Source organism: Phalaenopsis equestris, unplaced genomic scaffold (genome assembly GCF_001263595.1).
Source record: "Phalaenopsis equestris unplaced genomic scaffold, ASM126359v1 Scaffold000054, whole genome shotgun sequence".
NCBI classification, from domain to species: domain Eukaryota; kingdom Viridiplantae; phylum Streptophyta; class Magnoliopsida; order Asparagales; family Orchidaceae; genus Phalaenopsis; species Phalaenopsis equestris.
In genome coordinates, this window is record NW_018164496.1 from 3,616,295 (window position 1) to 3,632,627 (window position 16,333).

The 16,333-nt window shown below is 35.7% G+C and overlaps 1 protein-coding gene across 3 annotated transcripts in view; it reads left to right on the plus strand.

Moving 5' to 3' along the window:
• The window catches only part of LOC110019340 (plant cysteine oxidase 4-like), a 33,001-nt gene extending 20,750 nt beyond the window's left edge, over positions 1–12,251 (plus strand). For all 3 annotated transcript variants that reach the window (XM_020716971.1, XM_020716972.1, XM_020716973.1), the window contains exons 4-7: positions 8,663–8,823; positions 9,392–9,539; positions 11,320–11,523; positions 11,822–12,251. In XM_020716971.1, coding sequence (XP_020572630.1) covers positions 8,663–8,823; positions 9,392–9,539; positions 11,320–11,523; positions 11,822–11,949 — 641 coding nt within the window. In that variant the 3' untranslated portion in view covers positions 11,950–12,251. The remainder of the gene's footprint in view (positions 1–8,662; positions 8,824–9,391; positions 9,540–11,319; positions 11,524–11,821) is intronic.
• The last annotated feature ends 4,082 nt before the right edge of the window (positions 12,252–16,333 follow it).

The following is a 16,333-nucleotide window of genomic DNA, read 5'->3' on the forward strand; positions in this document are numbered from 1 at the left end:
TTATTTTCTATGATAATTTATCTCTTCAATTTTATGTTCTTACAACAAATGTTTATTGTATGAATCTTTCCAACATCTATGAACCTTTAGAAATGCTTGAATGGAGATATACTGTTCATGAAAAAAATATAGGAATTGGAAAATTATGGCCAATGAAAACCCTCTGCTTTGCCAAAGAGAAATAAACCACAAACAGATTTTAAACACTAAATGAAATGTTTGATGTTAGCGTTGACATGTACACGGATGTACTAGTTGCAAAATGATTGACCTAAAGTTATGAGATTGATTAATAAAAAACATCGCACTTGTTCCTAAGATTAATTTAGTTTAAGTTATTCCCTTTCTAGTCACTAACATGGTAGGGCATCTTCATCAACCTGACGTTGAGAAGCTTTCTTAAACGGGGATCTTGAAGATGATTTCTATATATTATTATACAACCTTGATTTGATGCCACTAATAATAAAGTCTTCGGACCCAAGAAATCGCTTTATAGTCAATCATAGACCTTAATTAGATTTACCACTAAGATTAAACAGCACGAGTACCCACATGAACAGGCTCATAAAATTATGGTTGTCAATGAATGATTAACATATAAAATTATGATCCCTATAGTATTGGTGAGATTATTTTAAGTGATTACAATGAAGAAAAATTAGTAGACTAAAATGTATCCTGGCAAGCAAATCTGAAATAAAAGAGCTTGGAGCCTTTAGATATTTTTTTTAAATGGAATGGCTAGATTAATGAAAGATACATATATGTTTCACAGCACCAGTATACTTGAGATTTTCTTTATAAAGTTTGTATGACAATATGCAAATCTGTCGGCACCTTTATAGATCCTATCAATGAAATTGGTTTAAAAGTTGATTCTTCATAGGCAGGTAGAAAAAGATATCAATGGCTGATTCACAAACTTATCTATTTTCCCCTTGCTAGATCGGTGATCTGATTTTCTATTAGTGTTGATAGTTGGTATCGGAATGTCCCCCACATCGTAATGCTATTTTGTAGGATATTAATGTATCATAAAGTTGGTTAGGGAAAAAGCCTATTCTTTGAGAAAGGAACACAAATAAATAATAAAATCTTTATCGGTGCTGACTAGGCAAGTTCTATAATGAAGCCTAAGTCGACGTTTGGCTATTGCTTATTTGTGGGGGAAACAAAATTTTTTAGAGAAGCAAGAAAAAGTGTTGTTGCTAGACGTAGCTCTAAAATAGAATTAAAGACCATGAGACGTGGAATTTGTGATGTTATGACTCATAACACATCTGAAGATCTAAATACCCAATCTAAAGAAGCAATGATGATGTGGTGTGGAAATCAAGCTCAATCAACATTGCTGGAAATCTACAATCAACATTGCTGAAAATCTTATTCATTGTGATAGGACTAAACATGTGAAGTTGGTTGGCACTTTATAAAGCAATGAAGTGAATAAGAAATTATGAATGTGATATTCTCACTAAAGCCATTAAATAATTATATATTGATAATTTAATTCTAAGCTAGAAGTAATTAACATAGATTCCCAATTTGTAGGAGAGTGCAACAATTTTGATGAATGTCGACAACTACCGGCCTTAAAACTGGAAGAAATCATGGCTGCAGAATTTTTGGAGTTCAAAATGGAAACTAATGGTGTGCAACAAATCATAGGGATGATTGAAACTGCTGCAGAAATTTAGAAACATTTTTTCAGGAATTTTACATGTGGAGGCAGCTATCAAAGCCATCATTATATTGGAATGCCTTGTATTGGCCTGCTTCTCTGCATTTATTCCCTGCAGGCTGTTAGTTCTGCGTGTTCGGTCTTGGAAGGGGTTGACGAGTGCTTGATTAGGGAACTGATATATTTTTTTTCTAATATCTTTGAGAAGAAGATTGATATTATGTATTAATTTTCCCTGATTTGTAATTACTGCTTTTAAATTTCTCGTGAAAAAATCAGTTGTTGTATCTCTATAAATAGTCTTATTCACTGGGTCAGGAAGAGTTTTTCTCCACTGTGATGTTCCTACGAATCTTTCTCATTTACTCTTTCTATTTAACACCTTTAGCTCTGTTCTACTGATGCTTCCGCCATGCAGATGTAGCAGCTGGAAAACAGGAAGCATTAAAATAATTCTTACTGTTAGAAAAACATATCAAAAACAATATTGAGTTAATTACTTTGGAACTGAATCATTTTTATTGGTTCATTTGGAGAATTATGCAATCGGCGTGTGACATACTCCCACTTTTGATGATTAAATTGTTTTGAAATGTTGGAGTAGAGCAGCTTATCTTATTGATAGAAAAAGGGGTATATAAACCCTATTATAAGGGGCAACAGAAATAAAAACAGAATAAAGGTGAATAGGAAAGAAATAAAAATAGAATAAAGAGAAATATGAGAATAAATAACAATAATAAAAGAAAATCTGCATATTAATGTAAGCTATGGATAGTTGTTATTATTTTAATATTCTAATACTTCCCCTCAAGTTGAAGCATGAATGTGAATCATGTTCAACTTGAATTTAAAGTCATCAAATAGTGGCCGATGAAGGTTCTTTGTGAGGATATTCGTTAGTTGGTCACTGGAGGGCATAAAAGGAATATAAAATTTCCCAGACTCAAGTTCTTACTTGATGAAGTGATTATCAATCTCCACATGTTTGGTGCGATCATGTTGGACTGAGTTGTGGGCATTGCTAAAACGACCTTATTATCACAAAACAACTGCAGGGAGCCTGAGGTCGGCATATGGAGTTCTCGGAGCATGATGCGTAACCAGAGAGCTTCACAGATCTCCAAGGACATGGATCGAAATTCAGCTTCAACACTGCTTCGGGTAACCACCAACTACTTTTGTTTTTCCATGTGACAAGATTTCCCCACACAAATGAGCAGTACCTGGATTTAGATCATCGATCTTGGATTGATCCACAGCCCAATCAACATCTGTATAAACAACAATAGAACGAGAGATGTGGCGCGAGAAAAACAAACATGAGCCTGATGTGCATTTTAAATAGTGGAGAATGTGGTAGACAACGTGGAGATGATGCTCATAAGGGTCATGCATGAATTGACTCACTATAGCAGCCGCATGTCATATGTTGAGGCGTATGGGCGAGGGATATAAGTTTCTCCACAAGGTGCTGGTCGTGAGTCTTGTTAACAGGAATTGCATTGAAAACATCAATTTTTTTTTTCATTAAGATCCATTAGGACTGCTACCAGTTTACACTGAAGCAGATTGTTCTCTGTTAACAAGTCAATCACATATTTGCGCTAAGACAGATAAATGTCTCGAGATGCTTCCACCGAGCAACTTCCATGCTTAAGAAGCATCAGAGGGATGTTAAGTCCTTCATCTCAAAGGACGTAGTTAGAATGCCTTTCAAAGACTCTAATGCTGGTAGATCATTTCCTATGAGCACACTATCGTCGACATGGACGATAAGAATAACAATTTGGCTTGAATGAATGCCAGAAGAAGAGAGTGTGATCTGATTGAGCCCGAGTAAAACCATGACCCACTACTACCTTTGTGAACTTGCCAATTCAGGCCCATGGGTATTACTTTAATCTATAAAGAGACTTTTGCAGCGGACACACTTACTCTGGGGAGGCAGTAGAGTCAAAGCAGGGAGAAGGGACATGTACACCTCTGCAAGATCTCCATTCAGGGACGCATTCTTGACATTGAGCTAGAATAAATGTCAACTCAGATTCGCCACAAGAGATAAAAAGACCTGAATGGTGTTTAATTTGGCCATCAGAGTAAATGTCTCCTCATAGTCAACTCTGTAGGTCTTTGAGCATCCTTTGGTAACCAATTGTGCATTTTTGCGTTCAAAAGAGTCATTTGAGTTGAAATTAATGCTAAAAATCCATTGATATCTCACTGTGTTCTTACTCCAAGGAATCTACGACTTCCCATATATGGCTCTACTGAATGGCTTTCATCTCCTACATTACTGCATCTTTTCAGGCCGGATCCGCTAGTGCAGCCTCAATATTAGCCGAGATTTGATTATTGCTAGGGCGGTAGTAAATGCTCTATAGGTCAACAATAAACTGCGGAAAGAGACATTTTGTCATGGAATAGAGTGAGCATGTCTGAATGCGTACCTTACTCGGGGAATTCATCTCCTCATTTGGAGCAGTAGTGTCGGGGATGTCGCTAGGATTGGATTCAAGGTCCTGCAAAGAGGTGGCGGGCTCCAGAGGAGGGGTATTGGGATGAGTGCGCTGAGTGTAGACTCAGAGAGTGGGGGGAGGAGATGGTGAAACTACAGGAACCAGAGATTCCTTGGTGGCAGAAACAATGGGGGGAACATCTGTAGGAGTAGGAGAAGGAATAGTGTCCAAGAACTCGAGCTACCTCTCACTTAAGGTCGAGTTAGGAAGATTTGGAATATTTAAAAAAAAAAGACATCAACACTCAGATTTTGTTTGTGATCGGAACAAGGAACTGATACCCTATTTGAGTGGAGTACTCTAGGAAGATACAGTTTATGGATCTGTGATTAAGTTTACTTCGAGTAGTGTTCCAAACGAAGGTTGCACACCCAAATATTTTGGGATCTAAAGTGGAGAAGTCCTGATTGGCATGAAAGCATAACATCAAGACGACTAAAGGGGCTAGAAAGTTTTGATTTTTAGAGGGGACTATTTATGAGATAGGTGACGATTAGAATGCCATCATTCCAAAGACGTTTGTTGAGTACCCGAGAAAATGCCAATTTTTTCTCTTGACTATCCATTTTGTTGAGTATTCATACACGAGCTATGGTGGAGGATGCCCTTAGTTACCAAAAATTCACTTAAAATAGAGTTAATAAACTTACGACCATTGTCGGGGCTTGAATTGGAGTTTTGAATTGGGTCAAAATGAAGGTGTGGAAGTTTTGGAAAGTGACAAACTTCTGATTTGTATGTCATCATTCCAAAAACGTTTTGGGACATTGATTGAAACATAATGGAGCAATGTTGATGAGATGTTAGTTTTTCCTTTCGGCAGTTAGTATGTCATTATTCCAAAGACTTTTTGTGACATTAGATTGAAACATAATGGAGCAAGCAACTTCGAGGAGACGTCAGTTTTTCCTCTCGACTACCCTATTTTGTTGAGTATCCGTACACGAGCCATGGTGGAGGATACCCTTACTTACCAAGAATTTACCTAAAATAGAGTTAAAAAGCTTACGACCGTTGTTGGTTCAAAGGACCTGAATTGGAGTTTGAATTGGGTCAAAATGAAGGTGTAGAAGTTTTGGAAAGTGACAAGAACTTCTGATTCATCTTTTACAATATAAACCTACATCAGTCGAGTTTGGTTATCAATCAAAGTAAGGAACAACCGTTTATTGGTGTAGTTGGCAGTGCGAGAGGGTCTCCATACGTCACTTTGAACGAGTAAAAAAGGAGCGGAAGGTGTGTAAGTGTAGGTTGTGTAATGACCCGATGCTGTTTGGCTAACTGACATGTCTTACAGATGAAACTAGAAAGATTTTGACTAGAAAACATCAATGGATACAAATGTTTTAAATATTGGAAACTAGGGCAAAACGACAATGTAACAACATAATGAAACATTCAGTGACTCGAAATAGGCTACAACTACTCAGTGGTATGCCCTCGTTTTCTGTACTTTTCTCTTGAAAGTAATAGAGTTCAACTACCCGCTTAGCAGTTATAATCATTCTTCTCGAACTACAAATTTGAAAGATAAACATCAGGAGAGACATAAGCAACATAATTGATTCGGTTGAAGGGGTGGAACTACCAAGCATGATAAGTCTATGGTTCTCTTCACGGCGGATCTCGGTTAAAATAGCGCGAGCGGAAGGAAGAGGATCCCGACCAAGAACACGACCTCGGACTTTATCAAGGTTTTTGTTGAGGTCTGCTAGAAATTGGAACATGCGATCCTTTTCTATAATTTTCTGAAAGAGAGAAAGTTTGCTCTGAGAATCCCAAGTGTAATCATAGTATAGCTTGCATTCCATCTATAGTGCAACCAGGTCATTCTTGTACTGGGTTACGGTTCTTGATCCTTATTTTCCCTCTCAGATCCTCTAAGACACTTCATAGAGTTGGTCGAAGTTTTCTACATTCAAGTAGGTATCACGGACTGCCGTCTAGAGGGCACTAGCGGAAGGGAGGAACTTATATGAACGGTCAATTGACGGTTTCATGGAGTTGATCAGACACGACATGACCATGGAGTTCTCCATTTCTCAAACTTCATATGTCGAATTAGTCTTTGTAAGTTAACGAATCATGCCTGTGCGGTGACTGAATTTCCTGCGTTCTTTGATGAATAAGGACACCGCTTGGGACCATTGAAGAAAATTAATGACATTCATTTTGTTAGTAGTGATCAAAAAGTTCATGTTGGTTTCTGGTATTCCAGCCTGAATTGGAGTCGAACCTTTGGTGGAACCAAGAATGCTTTCTGAGGATGACTTAATGCTGGAGGAGCTCCCCTTGTTCCGACTGAGCCAAAAGAAATTTGATGAGGATTCGAAGACATCGCCGAATTTTAGCTGTAGGTCACCGACTGCCAGATAAAAAAAAAATGATGTAATCTAGATAACTACAGGAGAGGGAACAGTCTCCAGAGAAAAAAATAGGGAGGTCTGCAGGGATGGCTGGCGGGAGAATCTGCATCTACAGGGAGGAGGCCGGCGATTGCTAAGGCGGCCGACGGTTGTAGGGTACAACTGTGAGGGCCGGCGACTAGCATTTCCTGCAGGAAACCTTGCAGGGAAGGCCAGCGGTGGCTGCAGGGAAGGCTAGCGGTGGCTGAGATCTAAGGTTAGATTCCGACTCTAATACCATATTGAAATATTGGAGTAGAGCAACATATTTTGTTAATAGAAAGAGGGGTATATAAACCCTATTGCAAGGGCCACTCATAAGGAAAAAAATAAAAACATAATAAAGTGGAATAAGAAAGAAGTGAAAATAGAATAAAGAGAAATAGGAAAGTAAATAACAATAAATTAAAGAAAATCTGTATATTAATAACGACTAGGGATAGTCATAGAGTTAGTCGAAGTTTTCTACATTTAAGTAGGTATCACAGACTGCCATCCAGAGCGGAAGGGAGGAACTTATATGAACGGCCAATTGACGGTTCCATGGAGTCGATCAGCCACGACATGACCATGGACTTCTCTATTTCTCAAACTTCATATGTCGGGTCAGTCTTTGGAAGTTAACGGATCATGCCTGTGAGGTGACTGAATTTCCTGCGTTCTTTGATGAATAAGGACACCGCTTGGGACCATTGAAGAAATTTAATGGCATTCAGTTTGTTAGTAGTGATCAAGAAGTTCATGTTAGTTTCTGCTATTCCGGCCTTAATTGGAGTCAAACCTCCGGTGGAACCAATATTGCTTTCTGAGGATGACTCAATGATGGAGGAGTCTCCCCTGGTTCAGACTGAGCCAAAAGAAATTTGATTAGGATTCCAAGACATCGTCGAATTTTAGCTGTAGGTCACCGACTGCCAGATAAAAAAAACAGGTAATCCAGACAACTACAAGAGAGGGATCAGTCTCCAGAGAAAAAAATAGGGAGTTTTGCAGGGATGGTTGGCGGGAGGATTTGCACCTGCAGGGAGGAGGCCGGCAGTTGCCAAGGCGGCCGACGATTGTAGAGTACAACTGTGAGGGCCGGCAGCTGCAAACTTCAGATGGAAGGGCCGATGGCTAGCAATTCCTGCAGGAGACCTTGCAGGGAAGGCTAGTGGTGGCTGTAGGGAAGGCTAGCGGTGGCTGAGATCTAGGGTTAGATCCCGGCTCTAATACCATGTTGAAATATTAGAGTAGAGCAACATATCTTATTAATAAAAAGAGGGGTATATAAACCCTATTACAAGTGGCACTCATAAGGAAAGAAATAAAAACATAATAAAGTGGAATAGGAAAGAAATGAAAACAGAATAAAGAGAAATAGGAAAATAAATAACAACAAATAAAAGAAAATCCGTATATTAATAACGGCTAGGGATAGTCATTATTATTTTAATATTCTAATAAATTGCTTATATTGGATGCCATTCTTCGATTTTGATATCCAAGCACATTCCTTCAAATTTAATCATTATTATCCATCCACTTAAGGTTGAGAACTCTGAGATGTCCTGCATTCTTGCAATTATTACCATATATCGGTTGCATCAAAAGCTGTCACGAGGAAAAAGAATTGATTTGGGAGTTGTGAACTTTACATCTTCAAGTTTTATTGAACTTATAGATTGCCAGCTAAACATGTTTTGAGTGGAAGGATTGATGAGTAATATATACGGATAAAATGAAGTTCATAAGTGGGTGTCCCTAATTTTTCATTTCTTCAATTTTTAATTTGATGCAAATTTAAAATATACTATAGACCAAGTAAATTTCATATAAGTGATTTAATTGCAAATGATGAAATTGAAAGATTTGATCTCATATATCGACATCACAAAGGAATTGACAGTCCTGGATAATTTGGTAACTGATTATCAAATCTTTTCTTACTTGAGATGGACAATTGCATTGAATAATCTATGATGAAAAATGTTCTATCAGCAACTTTATGATGAACAATATTTTCGTGTTCTAGTATCTTTTTCTGATTTAATACTAATACAAATTAATTGCAGATGAGGTTAAGCCTTCACATGTGGGCCTTGAGCAAGAGGCTTTATTAGTTCGGAATTGGAGGGGCCCAAATGCTTCAAATGGGAAAAAGGTCTCTAACGGGGACAACCAATCTATGCCTCCAATAAAATACTTGCATATACATGAATGCGACAACTTTTCTGTAAGTCTCGTTATTTTTTTATTCTGATTTCATTAAGTTTGGCTATGTAGAATACTTTCATGGCGCTTATCTTCTTCCCGTCATGTAGATAAAGGCCGTGCCTTGGAATTTCGCTTGAGTCAAATGGGTTATTAAAGAGGGTTTCAAACTGAAATCTCTCTCTCTCTCTCTCTCTCTATATATATATATATATGTGTGTGTGTGTGTGTGTGTGTGTGTGTGTGTGTGAAATAATATTATGAAAAAATCAGGTGGTTTTTTTTGTGAGAGGTCAAATGTGTGGCTATGTTGCTACACCATTTTATGCACAAATCACAGCTCCAATATTATTTATTTTAATTTTTTTAAAATTTCGAGTCACTTGCCTGTGGCTGTGGTTGAGGTTTTAAATGATAAATGAACCTTGATCTGTCATTAAGCTTATTTGGTTTAGCTCATTAGAAGTCCATACCCATGAGTACTAGTCTATTAGGGCTGCCCGGTCTTATAGGTTTATGATCGGCCCACCCATTTGTCAACCCTGCTTTTCTTTTATAACATTTTTCATGCCTTCTTAAAATCCATGCAGATTGGAATATTTTGTATGCCGCCTTTATCTGTAATACCCCTGCATAATCATCCTGGAATGACTGTGTTGAGCAAGCTTCTCTATGGCACTTTGCATGTGAAATCTTATGACTGGATTGATATGATTGGACCCTTTGATTCATCAAAAGGCGAGTATCTCTCTTCTGCCTCTATTTAATGTTTAATATATATGCGACAGCAGTTTTCTACATGGATAGTTCTTGATTGCTCTTTGTCACCGTATAACTTCATTTTGTGGCAAAGTTTTTTTTGGAGTTTTATTTTTTAATTTTTGGGTGTCCAATTAGTTTTGGATACAAACATATACAAATTGCTTGGCCTGGAGATAACTTTTGATGGTTTAGTCTCGCTTTAACGTGTAGTTTCTGAAATATGTTTGCTTGTGTGGAAACTGTAATTTGACTATTTTAGGTGATGGGACAATTGCATGAAAAAAATTTTTGGTCAGACACTGTTGACCAAGTGTTGGTTGCTTCTTTGTTTAGCCCCAAAAAGATAACACTACTCTCATGGAGACTTCTACAATATTTGATGATGGGGAAAGTTCTTAATGATCTATTTTTATTTTAAAGTACTTTCTTAGAATTCTAGTTAGTTGACAAGCTGATTTATCTTTTAGTTAATTCGCTTGGCATTTCATTTGCTTTTGAAGTGGTGTCAGTACATCTAAAATCTGAAAAGAAGCATGCCAAGGTGTTCTATGCACTCTTTAGATACCTCATACAAATCTCCAAAAAAGGATTGCTATAAAATAAAATTGAGCATTCGAGTATTGAAGCGTTCTTCGAAGTAGATTATGCTGGCTCAGTAGAAGACAGGATATCAATCTCAGGATGCTACATCTTTTATGGGGGAAATTTGAGCATATAGAAAAGCAAGAAACATGCAGTTTTTAACTAGAGCTATGACATATTTTTTCTTGTGAAATTTTGGTAAAATTTCTCTAGAGGAGTATGGTTTTCCCATTGCTTAGCCTGTTGTTATGTAGTGCAAATGTAGTGCTTTCATCTAAATAGTCATCAATCTTTGTTTCTATGAATATATTAAACATATTGAAGTAGGTTGCCATTTTATACCAAATGTGTTTTTTCATAAAATTATTGCACGTGTTTTTCAGTCCATAACTAGTAGCAAATATAATCACTAAATTTTTGGTCACGCACTCATTTCCCATAACGTACAAGCCAGTGCTAATTGATGTATAAGCTTCAGCGTAAGAATGTTGGCATTGTTGCTATATTAGATAGTATTTTTAGTATTGGAAGGTCATTATATTAAGGATATATGCTTTTAATTATTTCATAATATGAGCTTTTATGCTCTTCTACTTGTTTTTTCTTGTATCATCCTGTATTCCTATTTCTTGGCTCCTTATTCAGTCAACAACAAAAACAATCCTTTCCTCGCAAGAGTTTACTTGTCAGTGCAAAAACCTGATCCATTTTGGGCACGCAGAAGCCTAACATACATATGTATACCCAAATATTCATAAACGCTTTTTCAGTCCATTTGAGCTTAAGGGATTGGGTGCATTTCACTTGACAAATTAAGAAACCGAGCCTCAGCAGTTTGAACTTTTCTAGGGTATTTTGCAACAAATCAGACTTCACCATCCTTTTCTCAGATAAATAACATGAATAAATATTGCTATTCAATTATACGCTTAAGTGTACCTCATGATATAAATTTGAGGGCTGATTACCTTGACAAGGTTTGCTATATTTTTACCTTGTACTGCAATGCAGGTTGAAGTGTTGTAATCATATTTTGTTCTTTATATGTGAGATGCCCTATATCCATGATTAACCATTGAAAAGTGTGTCCGCTTGACCTTACTAGAGCGTTGGTTGATCTTATGATAGCTATTTACTCATATTTCTCCTGCTTTCTTTTGAACATAAATTTCAGCGAGGCCAGCAAAGCTCATTAAAGATGGTGAACTGTCGGCACCCTGCGGCACTACCGTGCTTTATCCCACTAGTGGTGGCAACCTCCATACATTCAAAGCGTTAACTCCCTGCGCTCTCTTCGACATTCTCTCACCCCCTTATTCTTCAGAAGATGGAAGGCACTGTTCGTATTTCAGGAAATCCTTGAGAGAGGATCAATTAGGCAAGTTCTCTCTCCTTCTCTCTCCATTAGTTTTATATATATATATATAAATGGCCGGATGCTATTATACGAGCCCCGACCATCCCTCGTGCGCAAAAGAATTTGAGTACCACACCCTACACTCGGAGGGGAATCGAACCCTAGATCAGAGGGGACTTACAACTGATAAGCAGTTGCCTGACCAACTGATCTTAATACGGGGCGCATATATATATATATATATAGTGTGTGTGTGTTGGAATCATAAATTACTGAGTTTGTAGTTTTGAACTTCCAAACGTAATTTGTGTTTTTTCAGGAGACATTGATGGTGTCCTACCGGATGGAACAAATGACTCTGAAATAGCTTGGTTGGAAGAATACCAGCCTCCTGAAAGCTTTGTCGTAAGGAGAGGAGTATATAAAGGTCCTTCTATTAAAATATAATGCTTGCTGTTCCGTAATACCATATCAGTAGTTGCATTAATTAGTTAGTAGTTTAAGGCCATCTGATTTGGGAATAATTATAAAAATAATCTCTGTTATCATGTTCTGATTCAGTATTTTTTGCGGTTTAATTCTTAATAGTTTTTGCATTTTCTGCTTCCATATAGAGTGAGATGCTACTGGTTAGTTTACTATGGCTCACATATTTATGATTGTCGATTACTAGAAATTGTTTGTTCTAATGGTATGGGACTATCCACTCAACCTAGGTATTGCAGGGTCTCTCTTTTCCATCATTCTTTGCACATGCCAACCAACCATTTGGTGAATTTAATTGACCATATTGAGATGTGCTCAATAAAAAATCATTAACAAATTAGCGTAATGTAAGGGTTATACCTGTAAACAATCCATTTTAACTATTATATACAATCTACGCTTTGATTTCAATCATCACTTTGTTTGTATTACATTGCTGTGCATTTTAGTAGTAAAGTTGCTCTTACTTTAGTCTGAAAACTGTGACTTCTAGTTTCCGTTGCTGCTCATTTTAGTAGTAAAGTTGCTATTACTTTAGTCTATGTTATGGTGACTCCCAATTATGTGAATTAAGACAAAGCCGTAGTTTATAAGGAGATTTAGATCGCTAAAGGAGAGAACGGTCATTTGGCTATGACAAGTGTTTAACCGGTCATCTTGTACGAGTCATTGTCTATATATATGTAATGATGTATTGAGAGGGTTAAGGGAGAAAAATTCTGAGAGCAAGGTGAGGAACCAAGAAAGCTTGTATCAAGATCAAGATCGATAGAGAGCTAGAGGAGATTGGTTTGTCCTTGAAATTGTGCGGTGTAATCATCAAGATTGTTTTAGTGAATTGTTTCTTGATTCCCTCACGTGATTGTGGGTCTTATGGACCGAGACACGTAAGTTCCCGGTGTTCTTGTTTGCATTTTCTTTGTGGTTTTTCCTTTTCCCATTTTGCTGTCCTGCGGTTCTCTTGGTGACAAATTTTGCTAGTCTCTAAACTGCTACAAATATACCCTGCTCCTATGGATCATTCAAGTCATAGTGCAAATAATTACTATAGCTTGCTACAAAATTGGCGAGTGGAACAAAAAAAAAAAAAAAAATTATCCATCCCATCATTACCATTTAATATTCACCTAAAAGCATCAATTATTTATGGGTAAAAATATGCACAGAAGTTAAGTTGAGCTCGTTTCTTAAACTATATGAACTTGATTTTATACATTGGGGATGAATAAAGTGATTTGATAAAATGGAGCATGATATACAATGCAAGCATATTAGGTTTTTATCATAAACATAGATCAACTCATTTACCATATGTTAATAGTAATATGAGTGCATGCTCTTGTTTTGTCCTTTTATTACATGATTTTAATAATACAAGCACAATCTTCATTGCAATATCTTATCATTTTCATATTAGTTCTATTGAAGGTTAAAACAGTTCTGCTCCATTTGTTATGTTTAGCTTTTGCCACATGGAAAGTATATCATTTCTTATGAGAATTTACTTATATTTCTTGAGTTCTATCAAATAATTTCGTTTCTTATATTCCTAATACTTTATATCAACTCTTAGATGTTTTGAATATCTTAATGTATGAGCTTACCATCTAAATATTTTTCTTTTATTTCTTCAACCTATACACTTAGGCACTTCATGCATCTAAATGCTTCAACATTATCCTCTTAAAAATAAATGAAATTATTCAAATTGGAAAGTGACTTCCATTTAATAATTTATGGGCCATCCCTTAAGGCTTTTACTAGTTATTGGATCCTTTCAAGGGTGATAAACATCATGTTCATGGAACCTCTTAAAGTAATGTAAATTTAGAAAATTCTTTCATAGGGAATGAAGAAGCTACCTAAAATGATAGACATAAATCAAACATTAGTATATTTTTGCTAAATAGTATAAAGATGCTAACTAATGCTAATTTAGATCTACACATCTTAATTGTGATAAGGAAAAATAATTATGATTAATTATATTCTAAATATGATACATGGGACAAAAATTTAATTAATGGTAATATTAATATTAAATTTAAAAAAAATTGTCTTTATATATTGAGATATAATCTTTGAGAAAAACAATAAATTAACTGGTTTTGAATAGGAAATTTAAGGTTGACTGGCTAAGTTACTTGTGGCATAAATTTCTTTGCCTTGGCATTATGACACATGGTTAGAACTAAGACTCATCTCCACCTTATGACCCATATGTGGCGTTAAGTTATAATTCAATAAGCCTATATTCAATATAAGATGAATTAAAAAATATTTAAATTAGCATAATTATTTTCGTAGCTATCATTGCCTAGTTAACTAACTCCATAGACTTTATGTGAGATCCATATATCATGTTATTATGAATTAATATGTGATGACATAAATAAACTTAACCCTGATTGGAATTAAAAATTTGCTGAAGTACTATATTTAGTTCTTTTGGCCATGGCGAACTGTAGTAATGGTGTTTGGGAAATTTAATTAAGCCAAATAACAAGGGACTAAAGCCATAACTTTGACCCTAGTTTAGTTGAACTGATCTAAGCTATGTTATTAAGTAAAAGTAAGTATAATTAGACCTTCAATGGAGTTAGTTTAACTTAATTGAGCCTAATCTGACTCTAGATCTTACTCTTATTTGGCGAGGCAACATTGTTTGTTCGAAAACTAATCTAATAAATCCTAATCTTGATTCGTCATGGACTAAAATTGCTTAGAGTTGAATTAATGTCAACCTAGATGATTTAAATGACCTTATTAAAGCCATAACTAGCTTATAGTGATCCTAACTCAATCTAGCTAAAAGCTAACCAAATATAGGTATGACTTCACCTGATTAACTTAAATGGTTTGATTGGGTCATAAGTAGAAATAATTGGATAATGTATTAGCTCACTGGAACCCCTAGTTAGAATACGACATATCTAGGCTCACCCTAGGATTAATTTACTTTAGGTTAACTTGACTTAGTTTAAACCTAAACAAATGCAACTTAAGTTAGTTTGAGTCATTTTAACTTGGTTAACCTTGCTCCAAGTTTAGTTAAATAATAACTTATATATAATTGAACTTAAAGATAACCCATTGATAATATAACTTAATTGTTTTAATTAGCATGAATTAAGTGCAATTGAACCTTGGACCAACTCTCCAAGCCCTCTTAAATCTAGCTAAACATATAAACTTGAGTATAGTCTTGTTGAGAGAGCTGCTTAGATTCATTTAGGAAAGTCCATGTGAATCACTTTATGGTTTTATTAATAAAAGTAAAAAAATTGCCTAAGAAAGCTCTGAGTTTATATTTCTCTTTCCCCAAGAAAATAATAGCTACTTTAGAAGCTTAATCCATTAACAAAAATTATGGTCAACCCCAAATTAATGGGATTAAAAGTGAAAAAATGAACTTACCACCCCTTATATTTATAAGGGAGACACTAATGAATACTATCTCAACCTAAGTAAAGTTGGTAGAGAGCTAAAAACAAAATCTAGAGAGCTTCCTAGAGCATCCTTGCTGCCACCCTAGCCTTCTTTAGATAAGAAAGCTATAAGTGAGGTAATTTTTATAAGAGAGCAAAGAAAAGCTTGATCTCATGTTATGCTTCCTGAAAGTAATTCTCAAATAAGACTATTAGAAGTCCACAATCATTGACCTTTAGAGTAATTGAAATAGTCTAAAGTCTCATAGTTGCCAAATGTACCTTTGTTAAGCTTTGAGAGAGCTCCACAATCCCTTGGACAAGTTGATCATAGGCCCTTCCAAGGTAGTCAACTCCATATCTATGCCTAATTTATTATTTGATTGTCATGTTCATTTAGAACATAAACGAATTCAATTTATATTCCACTTTTTATAGCTCTTTAATAGCTTTCCTAGAGCTCAAGCACACATTGTTTGGTGGGATAGAGGGGGGATGAAGAGCCTCAATTCTATAGGGCATTCTTTATGTAAATATTCTTTTGGATGATAGAAGGAAGTGTTTGAAAGAACTTGATTGATTTGTAAATAACAAGTTTCAGGCGGTTTGATATGTAAATAACTGAAATTACTCCACTCATGTGAGCCATAAATTATAACTCATGCACTTAATATATGCATTAAAATCATCACTTCTACTCATAAATCTATTGAAAATAGAGTCCATATAACTCCAACTAATTTTGACATATTTTGAGCATTTTATGCTTTAATCAAATTAAATAGTTAATTAAATAAAATTTGTGGTTATTCATGATGTTGAAATAAATAATTTTATTATGAGCTGATCACTTTTATTCAATTCCTGGTCAAGTCGTGCCCTATAAAATATTGCATCAATTTGATATATATATATAT